Source organism: Meleagris gallopavo, chromosome 5 (genome assembly GCF_905368555.1).
Source record: "Meleagris gallopavo chromosome 5, MGAL_WU_HG_1.1, whole genome shotgun sequence".
NCBI lineage: Eukaryota > Metazoa > Chordata > Aves > Galliformes > Phasianidae > Meleagris > Meleagris gallopavo.
In genome coordinates this window covers 8449906-8466458 of record NC_139408.1, presented here as the reverse complement: position 1 = coordinate 8466458, position 16553 = coordinate 8449906, and the positions used below count along the sequence as shown (strand labels likewise).

Here is a 16553-nt window from a genome sequence, read left to right as displayed (position 1 = left end):
GACACGGACCGGGCCCGGTCCCGCACCCCTTCCCCCCGGCCAGAGTTAACGTGCCCGCAGTGAGGACCTGCACGGACGTGCAGGCGCCGTTCTGCAGCGGCAGTCGAAGGCACCGTCCCCGATCAATCAGAGCGGTGGGCTTATCAGTCGCGCAAGGTATGCCACGGTTCCGAACCCACATCTGAAAGCTGGCCAGTTTGTTATCGACAAAATACCCACGGGGGCGATGAAGACGATTTCCAACAATCCTCTTATTTTTACTCTCGGATGGGTCGCCCCCAGCCCATGGTGAAATGCCGGGGGGTTGGGGAGGGGTAAGTGTCAAAGCGGAGTCGCCCGGGCGGGCACGCCGAGGTCCTCCCACTTCCCCCCCGGCGCTCTATAAAAGGGCGCGGAGCAGCGCAGCCCGTCAGTGGTTACTTCACACACACAAAGAAGGAGTTCTCGCTCCCCAGGAAACTGTGCAACTTCGGATCGCTACTACCAGAGCATTTGGCTCAGTGGATTATCCTCACTGCCAGGTAAGCACCTTTTTCTTAAGAGGAAAAAAAAAAAGAAAGGAAAAAAAAAAAGAGGGAGGTGGAGAGAAGTGAAAATCTCCAGAACTGAGCTGTGTGGAAGTTGGAAGTTGCACTGCAGAGCCCTGCACTGGCTCTTGGCGACAGCAGCAGCCCGCAGCGTGAGATCCACAGCTCGCCGCTCTGCGTGCGGGGGAGATGAGAGCCGAGGGGTGCCTTCCCGGCAGCGCGGCACTTGTCGGAGCTAAGGAACGGTGCGCCCGACGCAGCCCCTGGTCTCGTGTGCTCGCTTAATCCCGATGCGAGCCGCTGGGGGTATTCTGGCCGTCCTGCTGGTATTCGGCCGCCACTGCAAGCACAGCTTTCGGCAAACGTGTGTTTTGGAGCTAAATTATTTACTCTGTGCTAAGTTGCTGAGCAAATACTCGCTTTGGGTTCATAGCGCACGAGAAGCTCCCGGCAGCCTGGGGGCTCTCCTAAGGGAGGAAGCGCTATAGAGCCACTGGGGGGGGGGGGAGGGAGGACAGATGTGACTTGTAGCAGCAAGCATGCTTATCATTCTCTTCTCGTTCCACCAGGAGTTCAGCCAGAATGAAACTGGTTCACGTAGCCCTACTCTATCTCGGCTCTGCGACCTTCTTCGGGGTGGATGCTGCGAGGGTGGACGTAGCCACAGAGTTCAAACGAAAGTGAGTATGGGATCGCAACCCCCCGCCCGCCCCGAGCTTACGAGCCCCGCGCCGGATCCGGCAGCCGCTAGAAGAAGGGAATTGTGCCCCGCGGGAATGGCACGGATCCTAAAAGGCCCCATATTCTTTCGGGAAACCCCTCCCCTACCCCCCCCCCCCCCCGCCTCCCCTCCGATGTCAAAATCTCTGCGTTGGCAGATTATCGCCCCTCGAATGTATTTGGTTTGGCTGCTGCCCGCAGGCTTGCGCTAACAGGCTGTCCCTTTCATTTGCGCTCCTCGCAGATGGACGAGCTGGGTATTGAGCCGGGCCAAGCGGGACGTGAGGCCTCCGGGCGTGCCCCGAGGTCTGGGAGCGGCCGCCGACGTGCAGGCGCTCGTACGGACCCAGGACGTGAAGGATCCCCGCGTCTCGCAACCCAGGTAACTTCCAGCCCCGCTGCTCTCGGGACAGTGCGAAGCGTCCGGATCCGCGGTGCCGGGGCTCCCTCACGCCGCGCGTCCCCGAGCCCCGCGGACGGGTCCCGCAGGGGCTGCGCAGCTCTGGGAGCCGCCTCCCACCTCCCTTTCCCCGCGCCCCGAGCTGACGGGAGATAGCCTGTACTGCGAAACTCAAATATAAATAGTAACTCGAGCCCTGGCTCCGCAGATAAAGTAACAGCCCTCCAGCGGCGGGGCCTCTCCTTCTCGGCAGCGGGCTCAGCTCCGCTCCGCGCCCCTCTCCCGCCGCCCGGCGGAGGGCAGAGTCGGGGCCGCACCGTCGGGGCGGGTCCTCCTCCGGCCGGGGGCTCCCTGCGCTCCCCGCCCCGCGCCCGCGGGCTTCTCTCCTCTCCGGCCCCGCCGTCTCACACCCCGTCTCTCTCTTCTCCCCTCGCAGCGGCCGGGAGGATGCTCACATCCGCGTCAGGCGCTACCGCCAGAGCGTTAACAGCTACCCCCACCTCCCGACCTTCCGCATGGGGTGCCGCTTCGGGACGTGCACGGTGCAGAAGCTGGCCCATCAGCTCTACCAGCTGACCGACAAAGTGAAAGACGGCGCCGCCCCCGTCAACAAGATCAGCCCGCAGGGCTACGGCCGCCGCCGGCGCTCCCTCCCCGACAGTTTCCTCCGGACCGTGCGGGCGGAGCCCCGCGCCCCGGTCCTCGGCGTGTGAGCGCCCGCCGAGGCCGCCTCGGACGGACGGACTGAGACCGAGCCGGGAGCCCCCGCGGCCCGCTCGGCCGGGACCCTGCGGACAGAAGACGGCACGGGAAGCTGTGAAGGCCGCGGCCGCGGAGCCGCCCCCCGCCCCGGGCGAGGCGCCGCCGGAGGCGCCGATCCCCTCGCCGGGCCCGCCGCTGCACCCGGGGCCGGGCCTCCGTCGCCGGCGGAGCCGCCCGGCCCCTCCGTCCCGGGAGAACCGCTCAGGGGAGCCTCGCGGCCGGCTGCGGTGCGCGGTCCGCCCTCGGCGCGGAGACGTGGCCCTCACCTGCTCTACACTCTGCGCTCCGCGCAGCCGGCAGGGAATCGGACACTGAGCAGTCCCTGCGGGGACTGCGATATACTTGAACAGAGAGGAAAAGTGCAATCGTACGTGGATTTCGTTAATTATAAGTGCGGTGTGCGTGGATCATGAGATACGTATCGGTATTTAAGATTGTTCTGTGTCGTGTCCTGTTTGTATCTTTTTTGGGAAATATATTTTATTTTTATACGTTTTATATATATATATATTGCATATGGGCATTTTAAAACATTGTATCCCCTCTATTTTTCATATCGTGGATGTCAAACGTTGTTAAACTCTTTTTCCATACCTTTTTTATCTTGCATTCCAGACTGGTGAAAGATGTAGAGAATGTATCAACTGTTCTCCATGGGTAATATGTGAAATAAAGTAAACACCATTGCATAAACCACTTCTGTTGTTTTTAGTGGGGGCAGAGGGTCAGAGGGAAGGCTTCTTACTTTCTTCAGCCCTATCCTTACTAACCTAGCACGGCCATTCCGCGATAGCCTAAACCCCTTGGTTAGAGGCTTCGTTAGCCTTATCTCATTAGAGCAAGCAGATTCACGAGCAGGCGTGCATCTTAAATCCTGGGGCAGAGCTGCTCAGGAGGCACCAAGGCCTTCTCTTAACCCACACGTTCCAGGCAGGGCTGAGACGTGTCACGGCTTGGATTGATCGCGCAAGTTTATTTTCTGCCCTAATTAATCAGGGGAACAACTACACGCTTCAACATTGCACAACAAAGTAACAGATTTATTGCGGGAGAGCGTTCCAAAAATGGTCATAGCAGCCTCCAAGGTTATTTATGTTGAAGGATTTCCTGGGCCACAGTTCAGGTTAAAGTTAAATGGTGACCGGTTCAGTGTGGGCAGAACATCTTGGATGAGAGCTTAGCATTAGGGATTTTGTTGTTTTGTTCTTTTTTTGCTCCCTCCAAATTCCAACCACAGACCAGAAAACAAATGTGAAACTAAAACTGCACCAACAGCACCATCTATTGGTATCTACTCCGTGCTCCAACAAAACAACGTCTACAAAATGAAACAAGTGCATTTGAGTAACAGCTTGGATCAAACGTAGCATTTCCCTCATTTTACACTATCTCTGAAGGTAGTGCACACACAGAAGAGGCAGGGGACAGCAGCACTTAACACGGCTAGAAGAAGTTAAGGGGCTGTATTTTTTTCACCTCGTGCTAAATGCCTAAGGAACACATTATTTCCAAGAAAAAAAAAATCAAAAGAATGAGCAGTCACACATTTCCAGGAAAACTGCTGCAAAAAAATACCAAAAAAAAACACAACCGGGGTAGGAATTCAGTCAGCTAGATCACTGCCATACACATCCAGGATTTTTCCTTCCAAAATTTAGAAATTCTGCTCAGAATTGCTTATTTTAAAATTACTTTCCTAAACGTTTTCAATTAAGAACCTTGGAATCTTGAGAGGTGTGATTTCTATTTGAAATATTCATTCCTTTCTTTTTTTTTTCCTGTGTCTTGTTTTTAAAGGCGAATGTCAACAGTTGCCAGTTTTAATCACCATCTGTTTGTTAACAGCTGGAAAATAGTTTGCATCTCTGTTGCTGATGGCCTTTCAGATCCAGATGTTGTAAGATGTAGATGTAGAAACAGGATAAGTAAGCACTGAAAGACAGCACAGAAATACAGTGACATGTATCACACTTCCAAATATCACCTGTTCGGCTGGCAAGAAATGACAGCAAGCACACGATCTTCATGACTGTAGCTGCCAGTTGAGAAACAGACAAGTGGCTATTCTGAAGGTCTTGAGCATAAGCTAGTTGCTGCTGCTTAGCTTCGAGGTGCTCACAGTGGGAACTTACAACATGTCAGTGAATGCATGATCCTACTGAAGGACAGAGCGTAACTGGAATGACTCCCACAGAGCCCTACAGTGGAATACCTCCAATACTTTACTTATGGGTTGAACAGCTAGCATCGAAGTCATCTGAACTTGGGGCATACTGAACATACTGGATTACAGAGTGACTAAGTATGCACATACCAACTAGGTGACTTTCTAATGATCTTTTCTTCATTTACTGCCCCAAACTGGTTTCCACTTAAAAAACAAACAAACAAACAAAAAACAACAACAAAAAAACTTTTTATCCTCTCTTTTTCCATTTTACTAATAAAAAAAAATTTCTTCACTCAACTCTGAAAGATCCTCACCTTAAACAGACAGTGTTAAAAGCAGCAAGCTGGTGCCACACGGCATAATTCTGACCCGACAGGAGCTTCCTAAGTGCCATTGGAAGGATCAAGAGCACCACCTGCCGTGGTTGTAGGGAGAAGCAAAAAGCTCCATTGTTGCGATAAACAAGAACTAAAGGAAGGATTCCCCCATCCCCACTCCTGCTAATCTTGAAAACAAAAACATCTTTTAGAGTATCAAGACCAGCACTGCTGAACCAGAAACGCCAGAAAGTAGTGGGTAGCCCTGTCCCTGGTAGTCAGAAGGAGGTTTCTGAATATAAGGAGAAATGGAAAAAGTAAAGTTTACTGAAAAGTAAAGTCTCTGGAAAGCAGTAACTGTGCATTTTAACTAACTTAGGCTTAGAATGACAGAGCAAGCAGAGACACCTTTGCACACTGCATAGCTGAGCCCATATTGCCAAACAGAGATCCAGGTCTTGGAGAAGTGGTCCATGAAGGATAAACAGAGACAGTCTCTTCCTTATCTATTTCAGCACCTGCCCCGGGTGAGATCTGACCAGGTGACAACTCTTCCTCCTGTCCATGAAGGGGATGTTACTGAAGGACTTTGCTAACACGTTGCTGTGAACATCCCGGAAAGCAAAATGCGTGGCAGGAACCTTTAAATAGTAGTTGAAATCCATAGATGAACTTGATTTAAATCTCCGAGGAATGTTAGTGTTTTGAACCTCTTGGGGTCTCAATAAGAACAAGCCTGTGAAACCAAGCAAAATCAAATGCCTCCAAAATCAGTAGTATATGTTAACAAAGCAGATTAGTTAAAGTATCAGGCTCTAAGAACAGCCTGGTGCCTTATAAACCAGCGTTTCAATGGCTGCTTAAAACACGGCTGTACGTTCAGTTCAAACAAGGTTCTAAATTAAAAAAAAAAAAAAAAAAAAAAAAAGATTGCAATAGCAAATATGTATTGTAGCAGGAATTTATCCTTGTTCATCAGTCTATCCAAGAGCAAATGCCAAAGGAGTGGTCACCATTCTCAGCAGTCTCCATGGTGAAGTATCAGGAGAGTTCATGAAATATTCTCTTTAAACTGTTATTTTGTTTTATGCCCACCCCATAGCAAATAAAAAGGATTTTGCTGCAGACAATTTTTATTATGAAAATAGATTCCAAAGGCTATTTTATCTCTGGAAGGCTTCTGTGGCACTATTATTTGTGCCATATGGAATGGTGGCAAGGAGCCTAAAATGCTTTGGTGTGGCACTTTCCTACAAAATCCTAGTGCAGGTCCCCTAACCAGGAAGATAGAGCTAAGTGTCTGTACTTCTCACTCCAATGGGCACCACAGAATTTATTGCAAGCAAGCATATCACACGGAGGACAGAAAAAGACATTCATTCTCCAAATCCCCCAGAGAGATGTCAAAGAGTTCTGCCAATGTTACCTAGGAAGGACTTCTTCCGTAGCTAAAAAGTAGAGACACAGGTGTGCTTTCAGATTATTATCAAAATCTGCAAACCTTCTTGGTCCATGCCAGTAAGAACTGCAGTCAGGTGCTAGATATAAACTTTTTCTTCAAGTACAATGACAGAAAGGGGAATGCTAATGAATACTTTGGCACATAAGAAGTCCTTTCTGGCTCATTTAGTACCCAAAGGACAGCAAGTCATAATTAAAGCCAATAATGGCAACTCCAGACAGCCATCCAAATATTTTCCTTGTGCCGTCAATACACCATTTTACATTATCTCACATCATACTTTAGTAGTGTAGAGCACAGAGGCATCAGAAGGAAAAATTCCAGCATGACTGAGTACAACCAATAACCAAATCCAATTATTTCTAACTAGAATTTATTTATTCTGGTCACAAAGGCTTGCTTTTTCTATCCAAATATTTCTTAAAGAACACTTATTTTCACCAAATAATTTGTGTCAACTTGAAGTTGTTTTAATTTTTAAATACTTAATTCTTTGGAATTGGGCCATCTTTGGAATAGGGCCATCTATCCTTCACGAGGAGAGAGAGCATAATTTGTTCATGAGGTAAAGAACATTGCTGTGTAAAACACTCTATTCTACACAAGAGTCAAAAATGCTTGACAAGTATAATGTCTCCAAATGAAAAACAAATGGTTCAATTAAAACTAGAATCAATGTCAATGATTTGATAAGACTGGGGTTCTTTGCAACTACAACAGCACAAAGGAGGCCATATGAAAACTTTTGACTCAGTTTGATTATGTGATAAGTTCTATCAAACGTTTAACTAGAACTCCCCAAGATTTTCATCCACTGACAAAAGCCTGGAAAGACCAGGCCAGCTCAGCTGAAATGTTTTGTAATAAATACTGACTCTCAAAATATGTTTGCAAAATAAATGTTTCTCCAACATTTTCAGTTCACTTTTGCTTTCAGATGACAGCTTGCAAATTACATGTAGCTTTCTGGCAATTGTAAAACTGTTAATATTTTTTCATGCTTTCCTAATGTGGTGTAATAACAAACAAACAAATGTCTGGGTCTTAATCTCTGAGGTCCAGGAGCACTGGCAGAAACAGGATAACAAACATAATGAATCTTATCTGTTAGTTCAGGAGCAAATTAAGCAGTTCATCAAACAAACATGATTATTGTCCTTTAATAGGTGGTTACTGTCACAGGACTTACTGTGGAACACAAACACCCAAAGACTACAAGGCCACTGTGTGATCCATCCAATTGTTGTCAAAGGAAAGGATAAGAGAGTGCCTGGGTTCCTCATTTCCTCACATGACCTGGCTCCTGTGGCTCTCTGCTAGAAAGCGGCAACCCCTCAGAGGCCACTATGCTTCCCTGTCTGTATATAAGGGCTCAGGAACAGATCTGAGTCTGCACACTGGAAGAAGACAGCTGCACCTTGTAAAGTGTATTTGTTCTCTTCGGAGCCAAGGAAAAAATGATGGATTTCTATGTTCCTTTTTCTAAGCTGGTTTTTTTTTTTTTTTTTTTTTTTTTTTCTTCCCCCGAGGCTGTGCAGCTCTGCATCCCATTCTGCATAAGGAACAAATTCATACTCTGGCCCTTTATTGATAAACAACACAAAAAATATGCAACTGGCATATATCATTAGTCTCCTTACTGCCTATAGAAATCAGACATTCTGCTGGTGATGAACTGGTGAGCCAGATAGGAATCTCAACACCGAATCCCAGGCCGGAGACAGATTCCATCTAATTGAAAGAAAACCTCTACTGACTTCAGCAGGAAAAAAGATTCAGCCCTAGTTTTTTTTTCAAAAACATGACTACTTCTATACTGAAAGATGGCATTGTACACTACCTCTAATTTATTCATAAGTTTATGAAAACTTATGAAACTGCTAAAAATCAGAAGTAAGGGACAGGGACTCTATCAAAAAGAGGTAACTCTAAATGAGACTCCCTTGTTCATGGCTGAAATGAGCTCAGCAATGTATGATCACTGCTGCTCCTCTCAAGTGGATATGGTACTGCTGGCAACGATGGCTTCAACAAACGTAAATGTATGAAGTGTAGTGTTACATGTGTCCATGAGTAGGCATCAAATCCAAGAAACTTCCAGTGTTTTTGTCCAAAATTCAGACTCCTTTGTTTATGTAATGAAGTAGGATTTTGGAGCGTTTTAAATACTGTAACTTTATGTAGTAGCATTTCCTTCCTCTCCTTCCTCTTCTCTTTCTCTCTCTTTTTTTCTTTTTAAATTCGTCACCTATTCTAAAGCCTCAGAAAAGGATGTACGCAGATAATCACCTCAAATGAGAGGGTGAGTTTTGTCCATAGTTTACAGCAGAGGTTGGTAATCAGAGCTCCTGCATCAGTCAGGATGCACTCACATTCAGTCTAGTACTTTGTGATCATATTTGCACGAGATAATGGATATCTCATTAATGAAGGATATAAAAAAAAACTTGCACAAAGAAGTAAGCCCTGTACAGACAATTTGCTGAACGATTACTCACATAATCTTGTCCCACTCTGATTCCATTAACTCTTGATAACGGGGGAAAAAATCCCTCATATTACAAGTGCATGAGGGCCATTAAATCTGATTTATTGTGCTAACCACACTGCAAGACAGACAGAAACAAATGATATGTTTTTTCCATGGAATGTTGTTAGAGTTTGTGTATCAAGATATTTTTCTTCTTCTACTAGTTTGGCGCATTTGTATAACTTTGCTGCCATCTGCTGTCTTCTAAAGCAAAATAAATCACTCTCATTTAAAATTAATGCTGGATGTCAAAGTGGCACAGTGCTGTTGCCAGGAAGGAGGCCTGCATTTGGAAGGATTTTCTGTCTGGCCCAGGCTAGTTACTTGGCATGCTGAGTAACACCTAGGCTTAAATTTTTCATTCCTCCTGGGCTTCATTCTGAAAAAGCAAAAACAGCACAATACCTTTACATAATCTGAGGAGACGAGAAAGAAAGTTATCCTGTTCTTTTTGTTTTTCTGAGCAAGCTCAGGCTTTACACTTTGCCTAGTGGATGCATGAATACTTTCTCTATCCCAACACCACTTTTGCTATGGGCTGCCAAGAGAACAGTGAACACAGCAGCATTTCTGGAGAAAAGAATGTTTTCAAGGTGAGACACGAAGGGATCAAAGAACACTGGCTTCTCAATTGTTATGGGAATTATCTATCCAGTGATGAGCAAAGAAAGCTGAAGTTAGACCCCCCACTGCCTATTTATGAGCACTCATGAAAGGAGACATATGCACATGCCTTTTGTTTCTAGACAGAGAGATTTTTTAAAGCCAGGAATTAGAACAGTGTGATGAATCAGACTTACCTCTCATTTATCTAGATAAGATACAAGTAATCCAGTCTCTCAGCAGTAGTCAGGTGTGAGCTGTCAGCTTCTACAGTCACAAAACTGAAGTTGTTCCTATAAATGATGCAAAAAACAGAAAAGGTGGTTTGTTTTTTTCTTTTTTAAATGAAGTTTTACACTGGGTTAAAATAATGATCATATTTACTCTGATATAATCATGCTATATACACTTATAATACAAGCATTCTTATTTTAATAAGCAACCCTCTGCAAATTTTTTTTTATTGTAACAGAACCACATACATGTAAACACAACTAACCAGTAAGGAAGATTGAAGGGAAAAGGCTTGTCAAACGGACCCAGACAGGGCACATACAGGGCATGTTGTTAGCAAACACACAGTTGACAGATATAGAAGAAGAGGAATCAAAGCTATTGCCTGCCCTCTTCCATTAAAGTCTGTTTATAAGAATACTGGAGGCAGGCATCTGTGCATAGAAGCGCAGCAATACAGAGCAGCTGGGACAACCTTGCTGCAGTTTGGAAACGAAGACTTGTACAAGAACTAGTCTAAACAGTCCCTGTGTTGGACAGATCTCTCTTAGGGAATGTCAGAACTTAGTCAAATTACTATTTTGCAATAGTAACTTTTGTACATATGTATGTTTGAAAAAGTCTTCAAAGTAATATTTCAAATTCTGTTCCAGATACAGTTTTGGTTTCCAGTTTGGATTCACTTCTGCTCTCTGGTTTAAAAAACAGCAGTTTGAAGCCACCAGCCACTGAATTAGCCTGGATTTTAACTCTTGCAGCTCTCATATATTCTAGGTACATATAACAGGAGGAAAAAAAAAAAAAAAAAAAAAAAAGCTCTAGATCTATGATGGAGAAAGGGGCTGGAAAAGCCTGATCCTTTTAGGAAGAGGATAGGTGCTGTAGGCCAAATCAGAAATGCCAGCTGGGACATCTGTCTCAGTGTCTAGCAGCAGCCCAAAGCTAGTTGGACAACATCAGGAAGATTACTGAGAATGTATCAGTTGGTCTGACACTCAAAACCTACATGCAAAACCTTAGGACACCTCTATCTTGAGTCTGACACACAGTTCAGCTCTCAGTATCTCAAGAAGGACATAGTGGATCTACAGAAGGCAGAGAGAAAAGTGATCACAATCAAGGGCATGGAATGCTTTTTGAGAAGAGACTAAAAAGATCAGAACTCTTCAGTTCGGAAGGCTCCTATTGTGTGAGGCCTTGTGGTTTAGACAGCAAGAGAATGCCTCACAAGGGAGAACAACATGTATTGATGGGCCAGTAGGTCAGAAGAGCAACCAGCCACTTTTTCTTCAACAATGTTGTCCAGTGAAATAATGCATATTCATAGGAATTCTTTTAGTCATGTTCAGCTTTCTCTTAATTGCTTCTTGCTTGGGAAAAGTGTTTTAATGCTCGTCTTTTTGTCAATCACTGTAGCAAGAGAGACACCACTCCTGTTGACTTCAGTTAAGAACAGCAGAGGTCTGTGATGCGTCTTATGAGTATAATCAAACTGAGTGTTATTCAGTTAAAAAGAATGTTTGTGTAAGAAGCTTATTCTTTGCTTTCATGTGTCTTGCATATTTCTGTAGTCACAAGTTTTTTGTTGAATAAGGAGTTTTACCCTCCTTTTTTAACACCAGCCTCTCTACTGATGAAGGATGAATAGGGAAAGTGTTGACCTTTCTCTTTATGTTCCAGTTAATAAATACAAATAACATTTTCTTGTATTGGTGCCCAGTTTGGACAAAACACAGTCTGATAGGAACTGCATCCCAGATGTTACATCTGATAATTAGTCAGCTTTAAAATGTAACATAGCTGAATGTTATTAAAACAACTGAAATAAAAATAAACCTTCATCCTTGTCATATTTTTTTTTTCTGCAAGAAAACACTGTTTTTTGCCTTGAAAATGTCAGTTTAAAGAAACAATATAGTGATTTAGAGGAAGGTAACTTTCAATCCTAGCTTGTCAGTGTTAAACATTTTGCAATAAACTGCTCATCAATGGCTTATCACAGACAAAACAGTCAGCTGGTAAGCTCTGTTGCTTTTGTGTACTCTAATACACTTTTAGTACGATCCAGAAAATCCAGGCAAGGGGTAATCTATTTGATCACATGACATGTTATCTTAAATGGTTTCATATGTGGTCTTTGCTGTAGTTATTTGATATGACTCAGGCTGACCTCATTGTTTGCATGCTTGAGAGGGAACAATTATGTAACTACTAAATGGTATGGTAGACAGCAATGCCATATAGTACTGAAAAAAAAAAAAAAAAAGTAGAAATGCAATGTCTACCAAATTGTCAAACTGCCTTACATTAATATAATCAATATATTTTCTTTGTACTGCCCTGTATCTGAGAACATGAAAAAGCTAACATCCATGCTGATAGATGTGGGTTAATTAAGTAATCTGGCAGATCTTGTAGTCAAGTGGAAGCTATTATTTTTGTGATTCTCACATGAAAGCCTGAGTATTTTTAAACAAGTTCTGTGTTTGTCAGAATAACAAAATCTAAAATAAGTAAAACAGGCAACAGTGGTACTAAGAAAAAAAAAAACAACAGTCAATCCTGTCAATAGATAACAATCAATTGAATCGTAAGTATTTTTAGTTATAAAATTCTGGTACCTATGTAAAGTCACTGACACTATCTTAAAGAGGATGTTGAGGTAAGTATATCTTTAGTTTTATTGATGGTTTATAAACAACAAATAAATAACATAGCATTAATTAAAGCTTAGCAAGTCACAAACACTACAACATTCCTCTTGGTACTGACATCTGTCCTGTGAAAGCACTTGTATTAACAAGGTAGAAAATGAAAGATGACAGAGTTCTGGAAAATTCACTGTTATCTATTTAATCTAATTTTGAGGTTCTTTATTTCAGTTTTCCTGGCACAGATTTCAAGGTTTTTTAAGTGAAAACATGTAATATCCTATGAAACTGCAAGCCTCTTGGAACTATTTTGCTAGACTTCCATTATGGCTTTAAGGCTTTGGTTTAAAGCTTTATGGAGGTTTTTGTTGAGCACACAGAAGTTACAAGACAAAGACATTCCAGTATTCAGAAGTCTCTGACTCCAATTTCATTTTATCAAATGTCAGTAGCCAGTGAGTGACTGAATGGACAACACTCGCTAGAACTATCACAATGGGCAGTGTGTTAATGCTTCAGAAAGGCAAGCAATTTCTGCTGATTTCATAAGGGACCAACTTGAAATGCATGGGAATAGCCTGCTGGAGATACATGAAGATAATGTTAAATCAGGTCATAATCAAAGAGTTTGTTGGGCAGATTGCACAGATTCCAGTGTTCTGAGTAAAGCCCACACTTGAGGAATTGCAATCTATCTACCTTAGTTCTTCCTCTTATTTCAGAATTTTTTATTTCCCATCTTTACATATTTCTGGGGTGGTTTTGTGCATTAATGTAAAGTGTTCAACTGAAGCCGTGGAGGAAAGCAAACTTTTCAGAAAAAAAATGGTGTCTTTGGCTATCACACGAAAGCCAATCAGCAATATGTGCTGGTTTGCTCTCTAGCCTAATAAGACTCTCTTTTCCTATTGACAGAATTGTTGATGCACGCTGAGAGGGAGTGAGCCCAGGGAATACAGCTCTGAGGGAGACACATGCTGGTGTATAAGGATTTATTAACGTTTTCTTGGGATTCTTGACAACATGCTCTTGCCTGAAGATACTTTCTTTCTTTCAGTATGTGAGTAGAAAAATCAGTTTTAATTACCATGACTTTAAGGCTGATTAAAGCAAATACAAATTACTGTCAGCGTTGTGGTTTCAAGTAGCTTACATACATGGCAACAGAAAAGTAGTTCTTTATGTGTTAGAAGTGGTTGGCAAAGGAAAGAAAACATGATTTAACTCACAGCCTAGGAATCAAGAGGACGAGAAAAGTATTTTTACTTACTGTAGCACATTCAGTGTCTTGCTCTGGATTTCTTGGGACTGCTCTCAAAAATTTAGTGTCACAGAAAGGAAAGAGAAGCAGATTCCATGGCTGATCAGAACACTCTTGTCCTCCAAATAGCTGGGATGGAACCATGCCAAATAGTAGTTTTCAGGCCATGGCACAGTGTTAGAGCCTGCTGTTTTAATCTGTTTAGCACAGATAACTGCTCAGTTATCTCCCTTATAACTGCTGCTTCCCAGGCTGAAAGTGATACTGCACTTTGGAACCATAACATTTCCCACTCAGCCCAAAAGCCCACCTACTGATACTCTGAGATGGTACTGCCTGACAGCATTATCCTGAGCCAGAGGGACAATTACTTTCCCAGACACATACTGTTAAGTTTTTCCACTAAAACAGTGTTCAGCTCTTTAGAGCTCTTTCTCCGTAGCAACCAAGTGGGGAGCACCAACACTTCTGCTCATTTGTAGAGCTCGTTAGACCAGGTGTTCCCTCTTAAGTTCATTTCTGTGATGTTGGTCTCAAAATCATTATCCTAAGCAGAATGCCTTGAGAAGGTAATGGTTTTTCAGCATGTGTCTAGGTCATTCTGACCTAACTCTTTCCTGCAACACTGTCAGACAACTGGCTGTCAGTGTGTTCAACAAATTTAAAATGCCATTAGAAAGATTATGGTCTATGTTTAGTCCATATTTCCTCCAACTGAAACTGCTGTGAAAATGTCTGAATATTTAAATATTGTTTATACTGTGCAGGGACAGAGTAGAATTTTTGTTTCTACTGACCCTTGTCTGCTCCTCCAATCTAAGTTATTTTCATCCATGTTGAACATGCAAGATTTTTGAAAAAGCATTTAGCTAAAAATGGGAGCTGACAAAGAAGCGTAAGCCAGCTTCCCAAATGCTGAATTATACAATTCCTTTCTTGCCTCGTTGCCACCTTTGAAGAATCTGGTTGTACAGACAGTACTGAAATGAGCAATCTCAATCTGCAGTAGAGATGTTCTTGACAAAATATCTGTAAGTAATTACAGAATTAGAAAGTCAAACCTGTACAGTAGTACAATTCATGAGCTTGTGGGGATATCTCTCTCTTTTAGAAATGATTTAATCTTGTGCATTTCTAAATTGTCCAAGAACACTTTTACTCACGGGATGGGTGGCAGATTGTGCTTCTTCCAGTACTTCTGTGTACATGGCATTTATTCTGTAAGGTGGTGGAACTTACTGGGCAAGGAAATAGTTATCAGTAACCATTTTGATGCAAGAATAGCAAATAAAGATACTAGGGGGAGTCCAGGAGACAAATGGATGCAAACAAGCTATACCTCAGCGGATGATGTCATGCCCTCCAAGGAACAACGCTGATCCCTAAGCCAAGCAGTTCTTCATGGTTCATGCCTGCTCTGCTATGCTGCCTTGGGGAGTGGTTGCCTATGTCTTTGCTGGCAGCTGGGGTGTGGTGGAAGGACTGGGACTGTCTGGATAGAAAGAAAACATTCAGGATACAGCCTCTAAGCGAGAAAATGTAGACAACCGAAACAAAAAGAACTAGGTGAAGTAAAAAACCTGAAGAGTGGAAACTAGGAGCCAATAGTCAAGTAGAATGGACTCAGCTAGAGGCATAAATGTCCATTTTCATTTGCTTTCTGTAAAAGGTCAATGTCTATGCTCCTAATAAATGGATTTCCAAAATACATAGTTGCTCAAAATTGACCTTTGAAAACTCTAAAAGAAATCTGCATGTGTACACCAGTGTTTAGGTGCTACTGTTCAGCTTTGGTAAAAGCTTCTTGGAGGTTGAAGGAAGTGGGACATACATTAAGCAGGAAACTTTTTACTATGATCTCTCGAAAGAATCTGTAGTCTTCATGATGTCAGGTTTTCCTTCAGCGAATCTATTGGATTAAGGTTCCAGGTTTTTACTATTTTGGTTATCTCTTCTCTCCATGCAATTCTAAGAAGAATATATATGTATGTGAGATTAGAGAGGTTAGTTGAGGCATGCAGATATCTAGACAAAAGACTTAAAAATTCAAAACATCTTGAAAGGTGAAGTGGTAAGAGAGATACCAGTTCATACAAACTGACATGTTTTACAACACAAAATATAATTTTAGAAGTTATAGTCTTATGGTTTACTATGTTGAACTCAACACTATTAATAAATGGAGCTCAGCGTATCTTTCCCAGACTTCAGTTTTTCTGCAGAATAGTGCCTTTTCTGTCATGTTTCTCTTTTGTTCTTCTTATCCAATATGATACATCCCTTCCCAATTTTTTGGTTAATAGAAAGCACTGAAAAAAATACAGATAATACCAAGAAGAACTTCTTAGTCCCACTGGAATATCAAGGCACAATTTAGCACACAGAGGAGCAACATCTATGGCAGGAAAGAAGTAAAACTTTCACCTCTAGAGTTGTAATTTCTGTTCCCCTTTATAACTTGTCTCTGGAAAAAATCCATGGCTGATTGTGTTTTCATTAAAACAGCAACTCACTGTTTTTTGCCAGGATGGGGATTTTTAATGAAGCAGCAAAAAGCCATGTCTGCTACCTGCAAGGAGTGACACATTTTCAAACAGAGCACGGCAAAAAAGTATGAGAGAGAATTTGGGCTTTCTAGGGCTGCCAGGCAAGACAAATCACCCCCTTCCTGTGGCTCCACTGACATGCTTATGTCCTGGTTTGGAAAGCTCTGCAGGAAATGATGAGACAGATACCAATGTCTTCTGGCAGAGAGCAGTTAGCCTTTGGAAAACTAACTTTTATATTACAGCAGAGGCTTTGATGAGGCTCTTTGCAGGAATCTTTGGGAGCAAAGCAAACTGACTTCAGTACCTACATTCACAGACTTCTCGGTCTAACAGAAGTCCAGTTACTCCCCTGTGGGTTTCTGAAGCA

At 43.1% G+C, this 16553-nt stretch overlaps 1 protein-coding gene and 1 long non-coding RNA gene across 3 annotated transcripts; one reads left to right on the top strand and one right to left on the bottom strand.

Annotated features, from left to right (window-relative positions):
• Nucleotides 1-368: 368 nt before the first annotated feature.
• ADM (adrenomedullin) lies at nucleotides 369-3102 on the top strand. The gene is made up of 4 exons (XM_085224149.1): nucleotides 369-521; nucleotides 1097-1207; nucleotides 1492-1629; nucleotides 2084-3102. The coding sequence occupies exons 2-4, from the start codon at nucleotides 1110-1112 to the stop codon at nucleotides 2358-2360; spliced, it is 513 nt and encodes a 170-aa protein (XP_085080275.1). The 5' UTR covers nucleotides 369-521; nucleotides 1097-1109; the 3' UTR covers nucleotides 2361-3102.
• LOC104910986 (uncharacterized) lies at nucleotides 2402-14165 on the bottom strand. 2 transcript variants are annotated; one of them, XR_014883365.1, is made up of 3 exons: nucleotides 13647-14165; nucleotides 9689-9784; nucleotides 2402-9267 (listed from the first exon to the last, which is right to left on the bottom strand). It is a non-coding gene; the product is annotated as an uncharacterized LOC104910986 (long non-coding RNA). The 2 variants fall into 2 exon arrangements; XR_014883366.1 differs by having other exon boundaries at nucleotides 2402-5632.
• Between the last annotated feature and the right edge of the window lie 2388 nt (nucleotides 14166-16553).